The 17,690-nt window shown below is 40.9% G+C and overlaps 1 protein-coding gene across 8 annotated transcripts in view; it reads right to left on the bottom strand.

The window, feature by feature from the left end:
• Window positions 1-17,690, bottom strand: part of MAP2K5 (mitogen-activated protein kinase kinase 5) — a 271,133-nt gene that overhangs the window by 40,702 nt on the left and 212,741 nt on the right. For 3 of the 8 annotated variants that reach the window (XM_019441678.2, XM_019441677.2, XM_019441675.2), the window contains one exon: window positions 264-325. The exons of the other annotated variants lie outside the window; for them this stretch is intronic. In XM_019441678.2, coding sequence (XP_019297223.1) covers window positions 264-325 — 62 coding nt within the window. The remainder of the gene's footprint in view (window positions 1-263; window positions 326-17,690) is intronic. 8 annotated transcript variants of the gene reach the window in all.

A 17,690-nucleotide genomic window follows, 5' to 3' on the forward strand; every position in this document is an offset into this window, starting at 1 on the left:
CTGTGCTCCAAGAAGTAGCCTGATTCTCAGCTGTTTATTAAGACAGGAAAAAGCCTCTAAAGTACATTTACGACCCTTTGTGTAAATAACGTTTACATAATTTAAACAATTTCTTCAGCTTTGCTGCCCCATCTGCCCAAGGCCCCGAAGTCCCTCCCGTCTCCAAAAGGAAGCAGGGAGAGCCATAAGGTCTCACGGAGCCGCAGAGTTAATGGCATGTATCATTTACATTGAGGGCATGGCATGTTTGCAAACGGGCTCACCACTGAGTGATGAAATGTACAAATGGCTCGGAGAACTCTCCAACCGGAAGGACGGGCGAATCCTGGGATGGAGGAGAAACAAGTCACCAAAAGTCACAACAATTCCTCTTCTTCCTTTATATCCCCCCCACCTCCCCCCAAGGAGCAGCAGAATATATAACAGGGATTCACCAACATGTGGAAAGGAAAATAAGGCCTCGTCCAATTAAAAAGACTGTCGACACCCTCTCCCACATGTTTATGTAAAAACGCCAAATTTAAAGCCACACACATTTTACAATAGTGAGAAACATGAGAGCAAAGAGGGAGGGGAGGTGAAAAAAGGACAATGATAGCCACAGGGTAGGAAAGAAGGTACGAAAGTGTAAATGAGAAATTAATGATTATTTAAGTAACACACAAATGGTCTTGTAATTAACAAAGAGCTGTGAAATTATTCTTGTGCTGACCTCTGTTTCTTTTACTGGATTTGCTATTTATTTACACTTTCCCTTTTATTTACATTTATTTGTATATTCAACCGATCTTAACTGCCTGCTGAATCATGTGGGTCGGTTTGCTTTTGTTTTTGTTTCTGTTTTTTACTTGAATAGAAAGGCTTTTATGGGAGAAGCTGTTTCTTGAAAAGGAATTTTAGCCTAGTTGCCAGTCCAGGCAAACTCGTCATAGGAGAAAACCAGTGAATTAAGGACACAATGAAAACCTCCCACCTTGACCACCAAACAGAACTGGGGTGGAGGTGGGAGTCACTCAAATGAGCAGGAAACAACACAGCAACAAATGACAACCACCGGGTAACACAGGGAGCAGACCCCATTACCATTTGCAAAGGAAGGCTTTAAGAATTTAGGAGTTTTTCCAAGAATGACAGAGAGCGCCACTGTGTTTATAGTGTAACGGCTCAGGATGTAATGAAATTACACTGCAGAGTACTTTAACAGTCATCTCATTAGACCTACAGTTGGAACAAGAGAGCCACATAAAGTAGGCAGCTGCAAATGACTCCATTCCCATCTATTCTCATTTGCTATTAAAAATACCTTTCGGCGGCTTTTTTCCTCTCTGACATCCCTACACAAAGTGCCCTGCAAAGTATGATACATGCACCTATTTAAATTAACAAAGGAATGACTTATTTTAATCTCACTGTGCTTTGGAGTGCTTTGGCCATTTGGATGAGCAATATATCATTACATACAACCTTCCAGCGCTGCAGGCAAGAAACTCAGAGCATGCAGCATTTGGTGGGAGCCAAACAATTTCTCTAGCACACAACTGTGTCAAATGCATGCATGTATTCATTATTGAGAACGAGAGGAAATAGCTTTGATGTAGTGGAAAAAAGAAGATGATAAAAGCACCTCTGCAATATGCGTGTCATTATCAATGGTGGCAGATAGATACAATTGCACAGCCTCCTATGTGATTAGTAAATATACATATAATTGCTGTGGCCAATTATCAGAAAAATGAGATCGGTAATTACAAGACAGAAAATTAACTAGAACTCTTATTAAGGCTTTGTTTCCAATTCAAACAATTGGAAACTGCTGGAAAACACAATTAAATCAAAAGGAACTGAGGGGGTCAGAGCAGCCAAAAAAACCAAAACAAAACAAAACAAAAAACAAAAAACAAAAAAACCAAAAACCAAAAACCAACAAACCCCAAAAATCCAAAGAGGTTAAAAGAAAAGGAATGTGAACAAAATGATTCTTAGATTTTGCATATCTGTTCTCTTTGAATTTACTCTGTTCATCCAGAGCAGGGTTAGTTAGTGATCATAAACTTAAAATTCTCATCGCTAGAGAAAGGTTTCCAAGAAGAAAGGAAAACAAAGGAAAACGGGAGTGAAATAAAATCTTGCCAAGTTCAAAGGATTACATGCAGGCATTACACAGAGACGACATGAAAAACGGGGGGCTGATGAAACAGTCCGCTCAAAAGAAACAAGGCACGCAGTAACATGACAAGTCTTCGATAAAGGTACTATAAAATGGTCACAGAAGTCCCATCGGTTTGAAGAGCAAAAATAAAACATGATATCAATTTCAGCCTGGCCTGTTTTAGGAAAGCCATATATATCACCATGCCTGCAAGACCCTACGAGGCCCAGTTCAAGAAATGACATTTCACTGTCTCAAAAACTATTAGTAAAAAAATGGTTCAAAGTCTGAGGTACAAAAACTATGGGCTCTGATCAGGTAGTTAGTCCCCTCAGTCATCATTTCGGAGATTCTTTTGAAGGCTGTGGTACTGGAAGTGTCTGAGTAGTAGCTGATTTAAAATGCAATGTTTAGGAAGAGAAAAGCCTGCTGCCTTAATGTGGCTGAATATTTACCAAGATGGTTAAAATTCTGGGCCGGTTTTCTATGAAGATCCTGGTATAAAATGATGTCATTGTGGACCTCATTTCAAAGTATGATACCAAGAGTAAATTAATGAATTATAGACTAGGCAACTTGATGAAGATGTCATTTTAACATGGATGAGAAACAAGACGAGGAAATGTGACATCTTTGCATGGGTAGTTAATTTTATTTAAGACCTGATATTGTAGCCTGTTAAGTTCCTCATAACATAAAACTAAGGAACACTGGGTGGTACCCATGAATAATTTATTTCACTTGTGAAAATGCCAGCCCAAGTCGACTTTACAGAACCAGAGAGAGTGGATTCTCCTCTCAGGGGTGCCTGGAAAGAATCAGTCATCAGAGATGCAGGGGGGCGGTTGGGGGGGGGGGGGAGGAATTCTAATCTCACATGCATAATGCCAGGTATTTCTTTTCCTTTTAAAAATCCATGTCTCTTGCATACCTCAAAGGAGAATTTTCTGAGATACAGAAGACTGAATGGCAGGCGGTGGGGGGGGGGGGGGGGCGGGGGCGGGGCAGTCAGAATGCCACGACCAACATGGGGGTGGAGGGGGAGCAAAGGAGTCCTCTGAGAGCCTCACCACTCCACAAAAGCACACAGGCAGTTAACACTCCGAAGGAAAGCAAATGATAGTATTTACCACACTGGAGGATTTTCAAGTATACTTTTCTCATATTTAAGCAAGTAAAATCAGAAGTTTATTTAGATCAGCATGTAAAACACCTCTAAGAACTTGCCTATTTCATTATCTAATTCAAATGTGCGCGAAGGAGGGAGGGAGGCTCAGCTCAGAGTGGAGCTGTCCCAGTTTCCCTGCAGCTCCCAGGGAGGGAGAGCATCCAGTCACCGCCAGGTTAGAGGGAGACTGAGAACCATGCCAGGGGGTTCAGGGATCTAGTGAAGTACTTGCTGCTACTTATCAAAAATGTCCTCTGCCAAATATGGGTTTAGGGAAGATGAACAAATACATTTCGAAAATATAAGCGCGAATTGGAGAAGCAGTTACACTAATAACTCTCAGGACTGGCTGAAACTGACTCTAAATTGTTAATAAAAGTCACTCTTTTTTAAGACCCTGGGTGCCATACTTCACCTTAAGGGCTTTTTTGGGGGGTTAGCTCTTCTGTTGAACTTCTAAGGGCAGAGGTATGGAATGAAGCAGTGGACACAACCTTAACCAGAAGCCTTAACCTGAGATTCTAGTCCCAAATCAACTTTAGAGTCCTGCTAAAGGGACACAGGCTGGATCTTGTTATCGAGCCGGCAACTGTTATATAAAAACAGCTGCCATAAACCATTTCAGTAAGCAATTCTGGTCATCAAGGAGGACAGTCTCCAAGTCTCAGAGGTTTCTGTAACTACCTGGTCAGCCCCCTTTGCTAAACAACTGGAACACAAGCACGTGGCAGGCTAGAGAACAGCGAAGGACAACGGGAAAAAAGTTTGAGTGATGCCTTTGCCTTGTGAATAATGAACAGTTCAGGAAGGTCAACCCATTACAACTGAAACTGTTTAATTATTAATTATGCACAATCTATGAGCAAAAGGACAAGTTCAGAATGTTTAATGTATGCTAACTTCAACTGGACTCTCTCTGGGTATTTTGTTATTAGCACTTGTCAGCAAGGTACTCAGGCATAAAAAAAGGCAAGCAGCAGAAAATCTGAGTTGGTGTGTGTGTGTGTGTGTGTGTGTGTGTGTGTGTACGTACCTGCACAGTCAAAGAGTGGGGGAGGGGGGAGGGAGAAGGAGGTCTGATTCCAGTCACTGCTGCTGCTAGTTCACTTGCAGACTAAGTATGTCAATAAGCACACTTTATGACTTGAGAGCGGGCAGATAGGCTGGGTACTCGACACACAGAAAACACAGATGAGGCTTTTGGAATCACTTACTTAAAAGAGAGATCATCATTTTAAATGTAGAGTTTTTTTTTTTTTTAACTATGATGTTTCTTGGCTTTGAAAAGATCCATTACGACATTTGTGCACACATGTGCACACACACATATGCTTGAGTACGTAGAAAACTGGTAGAATCTGAATAAACTGAGTGGATTCTATCCATGTCAATATCCCGGTTGTGGCATTGTACTGTGTTTATGAGCTGCTACCACTGGGGGAAACCGGGTGAAGGGTGAACAGGCCCTCTCCATGTTATTTCTTACAGCTGCATATGAATCTAAAATGATGTTGAAACAGAACGTTTAGAAAGAAAAAGGTAGGGACCTATTTTTAAAAACTCTGATGAGGTCCGGATTCTTGGCAGAGCTTAGCTTTATGTAAGGGGAAAGGCTGGCATAACTACTCAAATGGAAAGCAGTTAAGGGAACTTGGCTTAAGAAAATAACCTGAGGATTTAATTTTTCCCTTTAACTCATAATTAATATCACAATGAAACCTGACAAGGATATGGTAGTTAATTCAGACACTGATAAGGCACAGACATGAAATACTGTATAAAAATGATAGTCTGAGGCGCCTGGGTGGCTTAGTTGGTTAAGTGTCTGACTCTTGATTTCGGCTCAGGTCATGATCTCATGGTCCTGAGATCGAGCCCCATGTTGGGCTCTGTGCTGAATGTGGAGTGTGCTTAAGATTCACCCAGTCTCTCTCTCTCTTTCTCCCTCTGCCCCTCCCCCACTTGACATGCACGCACTCTCTCTCTGAAAAAAAAAAATGATAGTCATTCATTACTTATTTATTGGTTCATTCAGTCAATAGTTTTCTTGACCACCTACCATGTGAAAGGCTCTGAGCCTGGCATTCTGGGATGACTGATATTTAATCCATAACCTTAAAGAACTGGTATATTATTCAGGGGGATAAGGTGTGCACCCCTAATAAACAGCCCTGCAGGATGGAGGAAATGGCCAAGTAAGGGCTTGGCATTCATTTTAATCTGTGTCTTGTTCCCTTCTCTTTGTGCAAAACAGACATTCCTTCAAACCAAGATTTTATACTTACTGGCAGTAAGAGAAGGAAGACAGAAGGGCCACTTCTCAAAATATCAAGGTGTTGGCCAGCTGGTGAATTCTATGATCAGTTGGGATGTGGTTAGATTAAACCAGCCTGGCAAGTTAAACAGAATATGGCAAGCCTTCCAACATTTTTAAGAGCCCATTTCTAGACCTCAAGTCATCAAGCCAGTAGGTAGTTAACAGCACGTGGAGTCTGATCAGTAGTGAGTTATGCACTAATACTTAAAAAATAAATTTTCTAATTCAAGCCTGATGTTCCTTTGGCTTGGCCCAACGATTTCTGTTCCTACACACTGGGACTCACGCTAATTGCCACGGCTCTCTTAGACTGCTCCACTTTTGTCCACAGTGTTGGGGTCAAAGGCTGTTTGTAATTCCAGTGGCTTCACGTCAGGCAGAACAGAATTTTGCCTTGTTAGACCCTAAATTGGTTTTTGAGTCTCCGCTGTTCACTGCCTTAAAATAGCATTTTCACGAGACACCTGCAGGATCCGGATAAGTCTCCTCTTGACTGAAGAGGAAACCTGGTTTGTTTGAAAACAAGAGGAAAAAAAAAGACACAGAAAAAGCACCCTCACCTTTAAAGATCTCCACAGAAGCTTATCTACAAACCAAAAAATCTATGTGTCCAAAGTGTCATCCAATGGTAGATTTTGGGAAATTAGCTCAGTTTTAGTATTTTGAAGGTCCTCAGTGTTTGCACCTGTAAGTTGCCGCTACAACAGACTGTGGCAGGGGTGGGGGTAGGCGGGGAGAAGACAGTCACATCTTGTCAGAGAGGGAAAGGTGGGAAATAGATGGATAGGTGCTCCTGGTCAGTCAGAGAATGAGGCAGCCCAGTTTAAGATATGAGTGAACCGTAAGTACACATTGGAGTTTACAAAGTCAGTCAGTGCTTATAAACAACACTCAGTTTACTTAAAAACATGGTCACTCTGTGAGGAAACAATCGGTATTTTGCCATTATGTGTATTTTTGATTTCACAATGCAGACACAACCAACCTAATCTTTGGGGTGTTAGGAGGGACAGCGGCTGGGAATGAGGCTTTGAATTTAGGAAGGCTTGCAGATGGACATCATCAGAAAAGAGTGTCTGTGACCCTCCTCGGCTGGAGGCCAGAAAACCCTCCTTTTACTCCCCATTCCACATCAAGCCTTGAGCAGAGAAAGTGAAAGATGATTCAATTTCCACACCGGGTCACCCCATGCTCTGGGTTGCCAGATGTGACAAATTACACGTGTGGGCATTTTGGTGTGAAGTTCTGTCCACTGGGTCTGGGCTGACAGTAGCAGCTCATTTAACTTGTCTTAGAAGGACCTGGCACCAGGGGCAAAAGGCCTGAATTTCTGCTACTGAAACATCCACCTGACCTATAAGCCCTTAAAGCAAGGGAGACCCAGCTGTTAGCCAAGGAAACATCACAACCTGATGGCTTATAAAACCCACAAAATATAAATAAATAGGTCTAAAGGAATCTGTAGGTAACTGAACTTTGAGATCATAAAGATTTTCCCTATTTTTTTTCTCATAAACATGTTCCAGAAGTTATCCAGATACAAAGAGAAGAGGAAAACACGTCGTCATTAACATCAAAACTAACCCATCATTTACTCTACAATTTTTGTCACGTAAAAGATTTATATTTGCCTAGAGATTTTCTAAACCTATGGCAGAGATCTTGATGTTTTATAAATTTCCTTGAAAATAGTAGAGAACTGGAAAATGGACTAATCTTTTAAACCATATTTACAGTTGCTTTCTCTCCAAAGCTAATAAACATTGTTTTTTCTCTTTTTATTTTAGGTCACTTGTTGGTCATAGGCTATAGTGCACAGTAATATTTATAGGTGTCTGTATGAATAGCACACCCACGCACTTACACACATACTTGCACACTAACATCCACATATACCTCCCTTTTCCGTGGCGTAAGCAGAACAGCAAAAAACATGCTTGTCTCATACCAAAGGGATTTCATTTACAAAAGTAAAACCCGTTATTGTCCTCTCTGTCTGTAGCCTCCCAATGCATTTCTATTGCTTTTCCATAAAACACTACTGCAAATAATCAAGCATGACCATTGACATCCACAAGATTGAGTTTTAGGAACCATTAAATGAGCTCACCCTCGTGGGAAGCTTCCTGCTCAGGCTGGTCTAAAGGTAATTATTCAGCAATTCCTACCTGTGGTTTTACCTTGTCCCTATATAGTGTTTGAATTTCATATGCTGGTGAGGTCAATTTTTTTTCCTCAGGAAAAGTCCAGCTACACATGTTTGATCCCGGACTTAAATTATAATGTTAATATACACACTTCACCAGGTTCTATGTACAGAAGTGCTGATTAAAAGAAATCTTAGATTACAGGTAGATCATCAGCTATATTAAACAAAAGCAAAAGAGGAAAATCTCCGGGAGAATAATAACGCTCGCTTAACAGATTCCGAAATGAAAGGAATTATTCCTCTTTTCATAGGTAAGGGGTTGGCACGGAGACACCTGAACTACATCCACACACCGTTCAAGGGCAAGAACCTGGCAGGTCCGTGTCCTGAAAAATCAACAAGCCATAACACCATCAAGTCAGACTCCGAGAACTCCCTGAAATCCAAAGACCACATCGTCACACTGTATGTCCTCCTGATGTTCACTCGACTGTTAGAATAATCACCACCGTTTGCCACCTGTGCTGCAAGCTATGGATGAGGGGGAAGCTGAACTTCCAGGGGCTCTGTGGAGGAGGAGTGCTGGTGGTAGCCGCTCACACATTTTGATAAACAAATTCAAAGGCGGTGTGAGCTGTGACTCAAAGGCTGGAAACGGTATGTGAAATTGTGCTGTACCTGGTTCCAAACAATAAACTCGGGGAGAAGGGAATTTAAAGCTGGGTAAAGAAGATAGCACGTCGGTTTAAAATTAGTCAATATGAGAGGAACAAAGACAGGGAGAGAGGGAGACAGGGAGGGAAGAAGGGGGAGGAAGTGAAAAAAAAATAGAACTACACACTGTGAAATGAACAAGTTCAGTTAGAATGTTCATCAGGATTTGGAAAATCATAATGCCATCTGCTACTCTGGACCTCAGAACATCAGGGATCTTGGGGGCCCAGACGCTTCCATTTCCAGGAGGAAGGAAGGAACTTATACTCCCTGGAACGCTGCCTCCATTCTGGAATGGAGGCAACACCCAGCCGATCGGTTTGGAATCTCTTTTGAGAACATTTGCACTGTTCACATACGCGTTTTCCCTGGTTTAGGGAAAATGAACGGCAGGCAAAATGATTACATCAACTCGGCAGTGAGGCGGAGCAGTGCCCCAGCCTGAGCTGCTGGGTAACTGACCCTGGCATCCAACTTGGGCTCAGGGTGTGTAGGTCCCATCATGGTGGATTAAATGAGCATTGTCCTACGGCTGGATAAGACTTCACAATAGAGCAACACATGTTAAATGACAGCAGCCAAAACTGGCCCCACCAGGCAACTGCCCATTCACAGAACGCTATTCATACGCCTCCACCACCAAGAAATTAATTCATTAATAATACATCAGGCTTCATGGACAATTCAAAGAAAACAACACAAGGCTACTTGTTCAATGACTGCCTAAAGATGCAGAATTTTTCCTGGTTAAAAACAAACAAACAAAACCCAAATCTAATTGACTTACTGAAATCTAAATCATAGGGACGTTTATGCTAATATTTCAGTTAGTGAAAAAGAAGAAATGGTGAAAGTCTATCCACTGAATTCACTCAGTGCCACTAGGAAATAATAAAAATACAGATTTTTTTCAGCAGTAGCTAATAAAATCTGAATTTATATAACTGTGTCTTTGGAAATTATTTTTTTCCATTTAGGTGACTTTGTACATCCTTCAGACTATCAGGAAAAATTTTGCTTTTAACTTGTTTCTTCTGTTACATTTTTTAAACTCACTTCTTTCTTTCTCCTCCCTCCCGACAACTCATAAATATGAATTAAATATAATTATAAATGAACAGAACATTAACTTTTGGATTACTGCTGTGTTTTGGTAGAATGTTAATGTCATTTCTAAAGAAACAGTTATTACCAATAGAAAAAGTAATTACTAAAGGAATCATGGCCTTAATGCTAACCTATTTTCAATCTTCAAACCAGCCAAACTGCATTAATTTAAGCATACTGGACTTTTCAAAGGAGGTATTAGATTTCTAAAGGCTGCCTTACATAAAAGAGGAGTATCAGTTTTCAGGGTCCCAATTATATATTCCCAACTCTATGGGATACAGGTCTAGTTAGCAATATCGCTGGAGGACAAGACTATTGTATATCCCCTTGTATTAACTTACCAAGTTTCTAATGCCTCAGTCACTAATTCATACAAGTTATAAACATCATGGAATTGCATGTCGACACCCATTTACTGGAGTGGTCAGAGTGTTAGCTATGTGGGAAGAAGCTGAGGGCCTGCATAGGACATCAGAAAGCTCAGGCCAGCAATTCTTGTCTCACTGTAAACCACCTGCAGTTACATATTGTAAAAGGAACAGGCCAGCCTTTGGAGGCTGGGAGCTGAGGGGATGAGGATTCCTTTTACTTTTTACTAACTTCAGAAGCCAGAATGATGGCAAAGTCCCCTAGGCAAAAAAGTGAATGCATATTATTTCCTCTGGGGTTGGTTAATACCACTTTTTGAATTCCAGGGAGATTTTCTTAGGCAACCATTTTCACCCCAACCCTCTGCCCCCAGAGAGCACCTGCTGTGTTCATAGCCCAGCAGCTCCTCAGTTAACCAGCCCTCAGTAACCTGTCTGGGAATGAGTGATTCTCCATGAATGAATCTTTTTAAGACAACCGGAGGGTTTAGGAGTTAAACCTTTGGTATATATAAATCTTTCTAAAAGGAGTCAAGCTCCTTCCTGCCGATTTAAACAGATATGCAGAATAGAATTCAATTCTTTCTTAAAGACCTGGAGTCATTCTTATAGACAGCGAAACCGAACTGTGTTGCAATAGATCTATGCCCTTGGGGCATGTCTGCAATGTTTCTAAGTTGTTTTTTCTATAGCTTTTAAAATAATCTCTCTTTGTGATGTCAGAATGTTCAGCTGCCACTTTTTCCTTCTGGCAAGGTCAGTTATAGTGTAGTAAGTGGAAAGAGCCATATCCTTTGACTGTCACTCAGTTTCCTCATCTGTAAAATGGAGTGTTATGGGAAAGCAACATGTTTCCCTGGGGAAACATTCTGTAAACCATAGAGATTAAGGCTAGACTTTAGAATTTCGATAAAGGACCACATATATTAGTTAAGTGCCTTCTCATCATATACTCTCTTACTTTTTGGACTGGTTCTTCTGAAGTCTTGAAAAGACAGGTAGTAAGTTCTTATAATTATGTATACATTTCATTAAACAAATATTCATAAGTGACCCCTGCACTTTAGGTGCAGCAGTATAAAGCTAGAAATGAAAAGCCTAGGTACTTAGAGTCTAGTTGATAAAACTACTTATAATTGGGTCTAGAACAGGAATTAATAGCATCTTGAATGAGGCACGTGGTGCCATCTTATGAACAGAATGCTAATCGTCTTCTTCCCGTGAACATGTCTTTCTCTCTGTGGGACTCATGCCCGTGAGGGCCTAGCTGCCCAAGCTGCATGCTTCATCCCTGACTCCACCTCTCCACTCTCCCCTACATCCAATTACTTGCCAAAGTCTGTTTATTCTATCTCCTAAATACTCTTCAAACATGCTAAGGCTAGTGAAAGCCCTCATAATCTCTGATCAGAACTATAGTTTCCTTAAGGGCCTTTCCCAAACCACCTTCCACAGCCCGGTCAGTGATTTTTTCTGAAACACAAATTTGGTTCCACCAATCCAGTTTAAAGCTTTCGGTATGCCCCGCCCCCCGAAAATGCTTTTAGGCACAGTGTAAAAGATCCTTTGAAATGTGGCCCTGGTCTCATCTGTTAAAACTCTGCCAAGCACTGCAGCCATGATGAACTCCTGGTGGGGGCTTCAGGTATCTCTGAGCCTAACTCCCCCTTGCTCTTTGGGGTCCCATTCTCTGTAGAAACCTCTGGTACATTATCCTCTCTATCATCAGCCCTCTTTGTCTGTGTTTCCCAGCACCTTGTCCACACTTTTTACTATAGAAGTTCCATAGCTGCAAACATCATTAAAAACCTTGTCGTAAATACCCATTTATGTGTGGTTAAAAAAAGAGCCAGTGTGCTCCTGAGAGCTCAGGCCATCAAGTCTCCCATGACTTATACTACCGGCAGTTTCAAGCGATCTATTTAGATATGACTGTTACTGGTCTGCTTCCCTGACTAGAGTAGAAAAATTTTAATGGTAGCAACTGCATCCCTAACCCCAATACCTAGCTCTGGGATTAATACAGGTTTACGGAATGACTGTTCGGGATACAATCAATGGTTTTCATACTATAATTAATGGAACTCCAAGAACTTTTATGTGGGTGCCAAAGGTGGGTACAGATAGGGTGGAGATTTAAGCCTGCCCACCCTTTGATCAAACCAGAATGGTTTCAAGTTCCAAAAAAATAAATTTAAAACTTCTGTGTGTCACAGAACACCAAGAAAGTGAAGAGAAAATCCACAAAATGGGAGAAAACATTTAGACTCTCATATCTAGAATATATAAAGAACGGTTACAACTCAATAATAAGACAAATAACCCAATTTAAAAACGGACAATGGAATTGAATAGACCTTTCTCCAAAGAAGTTATTCAAATGGCCAATAAACATATGAAAATATTCCCAGCATCATCAATTACAAGGGAAACACAAATCAGAACCATAAGAGAGCTTACTTCACATCTACCAGGAAGACTATAATTAAAAACAAAAACAAAAGCAAAAACAAAAAACAGAAAACAGCAAGTGCTGGCAAGAATGTAGAGAAATTTGAGCCCTCATAAATTGCTGGTGGGAATATAACATAGGGCAGCTGTTGTGAAATATAGTTTGGAAGTTCATCAAAAAGTTAAATAGAATTTTCATATGATCCAGCAATTCCACTTCTAGGTATATATCTAAGAGAGTTGAAAACATATGTCCACATAAAAACTTGCACACAGATGTTCATAACATCGTTATTCATAATAGCCAAACAGCAGGAACAGCCCAAATGTTCAATTGATAAATAAACGGTATGTGGTATACCCATACAACGGGATATTATTCAGCCATAAATAGGAATGAATTACTGATAAATGCCACAGCATGGAAGTACCTTGAAAACATCATGTTAAATGAAAGAAACCAAACATACAAAAACCAGGTATTATACGGCCCAATCTACATGAAATGTCCACAATAGGGAAATCCACAGGGACAGAAAATAGATTAATTAGTGGTTGCCACAGATTGGAGGGGACGGAGGAATTATGAGTGACTGCTAACAGGTACTAGGTTTCTTTGTGGAGTGACGGAAATGTTCTGGGACTGAGTTGTATACTTTAAAAGGGTGAATTTTGTTAAGTAATTTATTATTTCAATAAAAAGATTTTCAAAGAAAAAAAATAAGAAATGAGTTTCTCTATGATGGCCTCTGTACTTAGCTGCTGTGTTATAGATCAGAGGCCCTTCTCTGCTGGATAGGATGGACCTCAATAGTTTTGTGTAGGAAAACTCTGCCAGAAAAAAAAAAATATATATATATACATATACATACATGTATGTATATGTGTATATATATATATATACATATACATACATGTATGTATATGTATATATATATATATATATATATTTTTTTTTTTTTTTTTTTTTTTTTTTTTTTTTAAATTTACTCCAAGGAGCGTTTACTGAACTCCTGCTTGGGCCATTCTCTCTACCAGGTGTTGGGATAAATTCCTGGGCTGGATGACTTCATGATCTAGTAGAAGACAAACTCAAGAACTAAATTTGATTCCGTATGATAAAAACTGTAACAAAGCTTTTGTAACCAATGCTATGCTGAATTCCACCTAGCATTGGGCAGGAGTGTGGCAGGATGAAGAGGTAGGAAGGTAACAGGGACAGCTTCAAAGAGGAGACGACATGTGAGCTGGGCTTTGGAGGATGCTTAGGCATGGGCAAGGTGAAGAGGCTGAAGAGGTCATTCCAAGCAGGGGGAGGGGGCACCAGCACAGGTGTGAAAGTGTGCAGCAAGTCTGAAGACCACTGACTGACCCAAAGTGAGGCTGAAATAAATACGGGTGAGAGACTCAAATGCCTTGCTAAGAAGTTGAGATACTATCTTATGGATAGGGTGATCCCCGGAAGGTTTGAGAGGTTGAGACCTGTATTTTAAAATACAGATACACTGTGGAGGTCGAGCAGTAGGAGAAACAAGGCAGAGAGAAAAACTTGGAAGCTTTTTAATAATGTGCTTTCAAAGTAGACTCTTCCCTCTTTTCCTCCCCCTTTCCCGGTCCTCAATCTTCTCATCCCCGTCTTCACACATCACCCTCTGCTAGAACAGAGATGTTAGCTGCCTCTGGGTTCTCCTGGTTCATGTCAAAGCGTCTAGCCACGTGATTAACCTCCACCCTCTTCTGCCAGGCGGGCACCGCCATCAAACACTGCTTTCTTCTAGCATGGGACATGTTTGCTGGCATTTCTAGAAAATGTCAGAGGAGCTACGTCTATGTGAAGAGTTCTTGTGAGTTCAGGTGTTTGGTGAGGTGGACGACTGTCCCCATTCATAAGGGCTCTTTTTAATGCCACTGTAATGAAGTGCATATGCCCATCAGGCAGCTAATAGTGGAGGCTTTCGTATGTCTTCATTAAAATTTATGGTTAGAGTCATAAGGACTCAATGAAGGTACAGACTTCTTATAAAGGGAGGCTTGTAATGATGGGTTATTAGCTATGATGATGATGATGATGGTGGTGGTGGTGGTGATGCCAAGAGAGTCTGTTCCCATCCTAAGCTTTACTTTATTCATCGTCAAGGACCCCAGGCCAGGCCCTACAGCAACACCCCCCACCCCACCCACTTCCTTCAGTTTTTGTCTATCACTCAGCTGGCCACTTCCTTTCCATCTTCCTTCCCTCGTCCCCACTGTGGCCTTCCTGTCAAGCCCCCTTTCCTGGCCACAAGACCTTATAGGGAAAGCCATCACCTCCCCCACTTCTGGCCCTGAGGCACAAAAGACCTGTGGTTGGCCTGGAACCCTGGTGTGATCGCAGTGATTCCACTTTCGATGCCACCTTTTGACACACAGACATTCTACATTTTGATGAAGAACCATGTTTCTTCCCTCAGTTACGCTCTTGGGTGTCACATCCATGCTCCCTTTTAGGAGTTCCATGGTTTTAGTGCTTACATTTGGGTCTTTCACCTCTTTTGAATTAATTTTTGTATATGATAGCAGTAGGGGTCCAAATTCATGCTTTTGCATGTGGACATCCAACTGTCCCAGCATCGTTTGTCAAAAAAAAACGATTCTTTCACCACCGAATGGTCTTGGCGTCTTCGCTGGAAAACAACTGAGCATGGATGTGTGGGTTTATCTCTGGATTCTCCATTCTATTCCATATGCCTGCCCTTATGCCAACACCATACTATCTTGAGTACAGTAATTTTGGAGTTATGAAATCAGGAAGTATGAATCCTCCAACTTTCTCTCTCTTTTTTTTCCCCAAGATTGTTTTGGCTATTCCGAGTTCCTTGCATTTCCCTATGCATTTTGGGATCAGCTCATCCATTTCTGCAAGAGCCCGCTGGGATTGTGACAGAGACTGCACTGAATCTGTAGATCAATTTGGGGAGTACTGCCATGTTAACAATATTAAGTCTTCCATTCCCTGCACATGGGTGTCTTCCCATTTATTTAGGTCTTAAATTTCTTTCAATAATGTTTTGTGGTTTTCCAAGTCTTTTATTATTTTTGATTCGTTTGATGATAATGTTTACCTATTATTGAGAGCATGAGCAGAGAAGGGGCAGAGAGAGAGGGAGACCCAGAATCCTAAGCAGGCTCCAGTCTCCGAGCTGTCAGCACAGAGCCTGACGTGGGGCTCAAACCCACAAACCGCGAGATCATGACCCAAGCCCAAGTTGGATGTCCAACCGAGCCACCCAGGCGCCCCCTTTTTTAAATTTATTATTTTTTTAATGTTTATCTATTTTTGAGAGAGTAACTTGAATTGTTTTCATTTCATTTTTGGATAGTTCATTTTGGATTACATGTGTATAGAAATACAATTGATTTTTGTGTGTTCTTGTATCCTACAACCCTGCTGAACTCATTTATCAACTGTCTTTTTGTGTGTATTTTCTATACAAAATATCATGTCATCTATTAAATATAGTTTTACATCTTCCTCTTCAACCTGGATGCCTTTTCTTTTTCTTTTTAGAAAAAATTTTTTTAACGTTTATTTATTTTTGAGACAGAGAGAGACAGAACATGAATGGGAGAGGGTCAGAGAGAGAGGGAGACACAGAATCCGAAACAGGCTCCAGGCTCTGAGCGGTCAGCACAGAGCCCGATGCAGGGCTCGAACTCACGGACCGCGAGATCATGACCTGAGCTGAAGTTGGACGCTTAACCGACTGAGCCACCCAGGCGCCCCACCTTTTCTTTTTCTTGACTAATTTTCCTGGGTAGAATCTCTAGAACAAAGTTGAACAGAAGTGGTGAGAGTGAACATCCTGGTCTTTTCCTGATCTTAGGTTGGGAAGCTTTTAGTCTTTTACCATGAAATAAGATGTTAGCTGTGGGGCATTAGATGTTCTTTACCAGGCTGTTGAAGTCCCCTTCTCTTTCCACTTCGTTGTGTGTGTGTGTGTGTGTGTGTGTGTGTGTGTGTGTGTGTGTTTTATCAAGAAAGGGTGGTAGATTTTTGTTAAATGCTTTTTCTGTATCTGCTGAGATGATCATGGGATTTTCATTCTTTATTCTACTAATCTAGTATATTACATTGACTGATTTTCATTGGGCCAACCTTGTATTTTGAGGATAAATCCCACTTGGTCATGATGTATAATTTCTTTTATATGCTGCTGGATTCAGTTTACTGGTATTTTCTTGAGCATTTTTGCATTTATATTGATAAGTTTTCTTGTGAAGTCTGTTTGGCTTTGGTATCAGGATACTACTGGTATCATAGAAGAAGATCGGGAGTGTTCTCTTCTATTTTTTGGAGAGTTTGAGAAGGATTGGTGTTAAATCTTCTTTAAACATTTGTTACAATTCATGACAAACTCATGAAACCATATGGTCCTGGGCTTTCCTTTGTGGGAAGTTTTAAAAAAATCTTATTTACTGTTATAATTCTACTCAGATTCTGTATTTCTTGAGTCAGTATTGGCAGTTTGTGTTTTTCTAGGAATTTGTCCATTTCATTTAGGTTATCCAATTTGCTGGCATATGATTGTTCCTGTCATTTTATTTTTTTATTTGAGATAGAGAAAGAGAGAAAGAGAGAGAGAGAGAAGAGAGAGGAAGGGAAGGAGGGAGGGGGGGGAGGACCCGAACAAATGGGGAGAAGGGGCAGAGAGACAGAGAATCTTAAGCAGGCTCCACACTCAGCGTACAGTCCAATGCAGGGCTTGATCTCATGGCCCTGGGATTATGACCTGAGCTGAAATTAAGAGTCAGACATTCAACTGACTGAGCCACCCAGGTGCCCCCTTTTCATTTTCTTATGGACCTTTTTAATTCTGTAAGGTTGGTAGTAAGGAGCCTCCTTACATTCTCGATTTAGACATTTGAGTCTTTCTCTCTCTCTCTCTCTCTGTCTCTCTCTTTGGTCAGTCTAGCTAAAAGTTTGTCAATTTATCTTTGCAAAGAAGCAACTTCTGGTTTCATTGATTTTCTCTATTTTTTATTATCTATTTTGTTTATTTTCACTCTAATTTTATTTCCTTCCTCTTGCTTGCTTTGCGTGTAGTTTGCTCTTCTTTTTCTAGTTTCTTACAGTACAAGGTTAAGTTATTGATTTGAGATCTTTCTTCCTTTCTAGTCCAGGCATTGGTAGCTAAAAATTTCCCTCCAAACACTGCAGACCCACCCAGATGTTCTACGTAGAGTGCTATGCCATGTCATTCCTAAGACCAAACCCTTTTTCCTTT

The sequence above is a fragment of the Panthera pardus genome, unplaced genomic scaffold (assembly GCF_024362965.1).
Source record: "Panthera pardus isolate Hobbes unplaced genomic scaffold, ASM2436296v1 HiC_scaffold_24, whole genome shotgun sequence".
Lineage (NCBI taxonomy): Eukaryota > Metazoa > Chordata > Mammalia > Carnivora > Felidae > Panthera > Panthera pardus.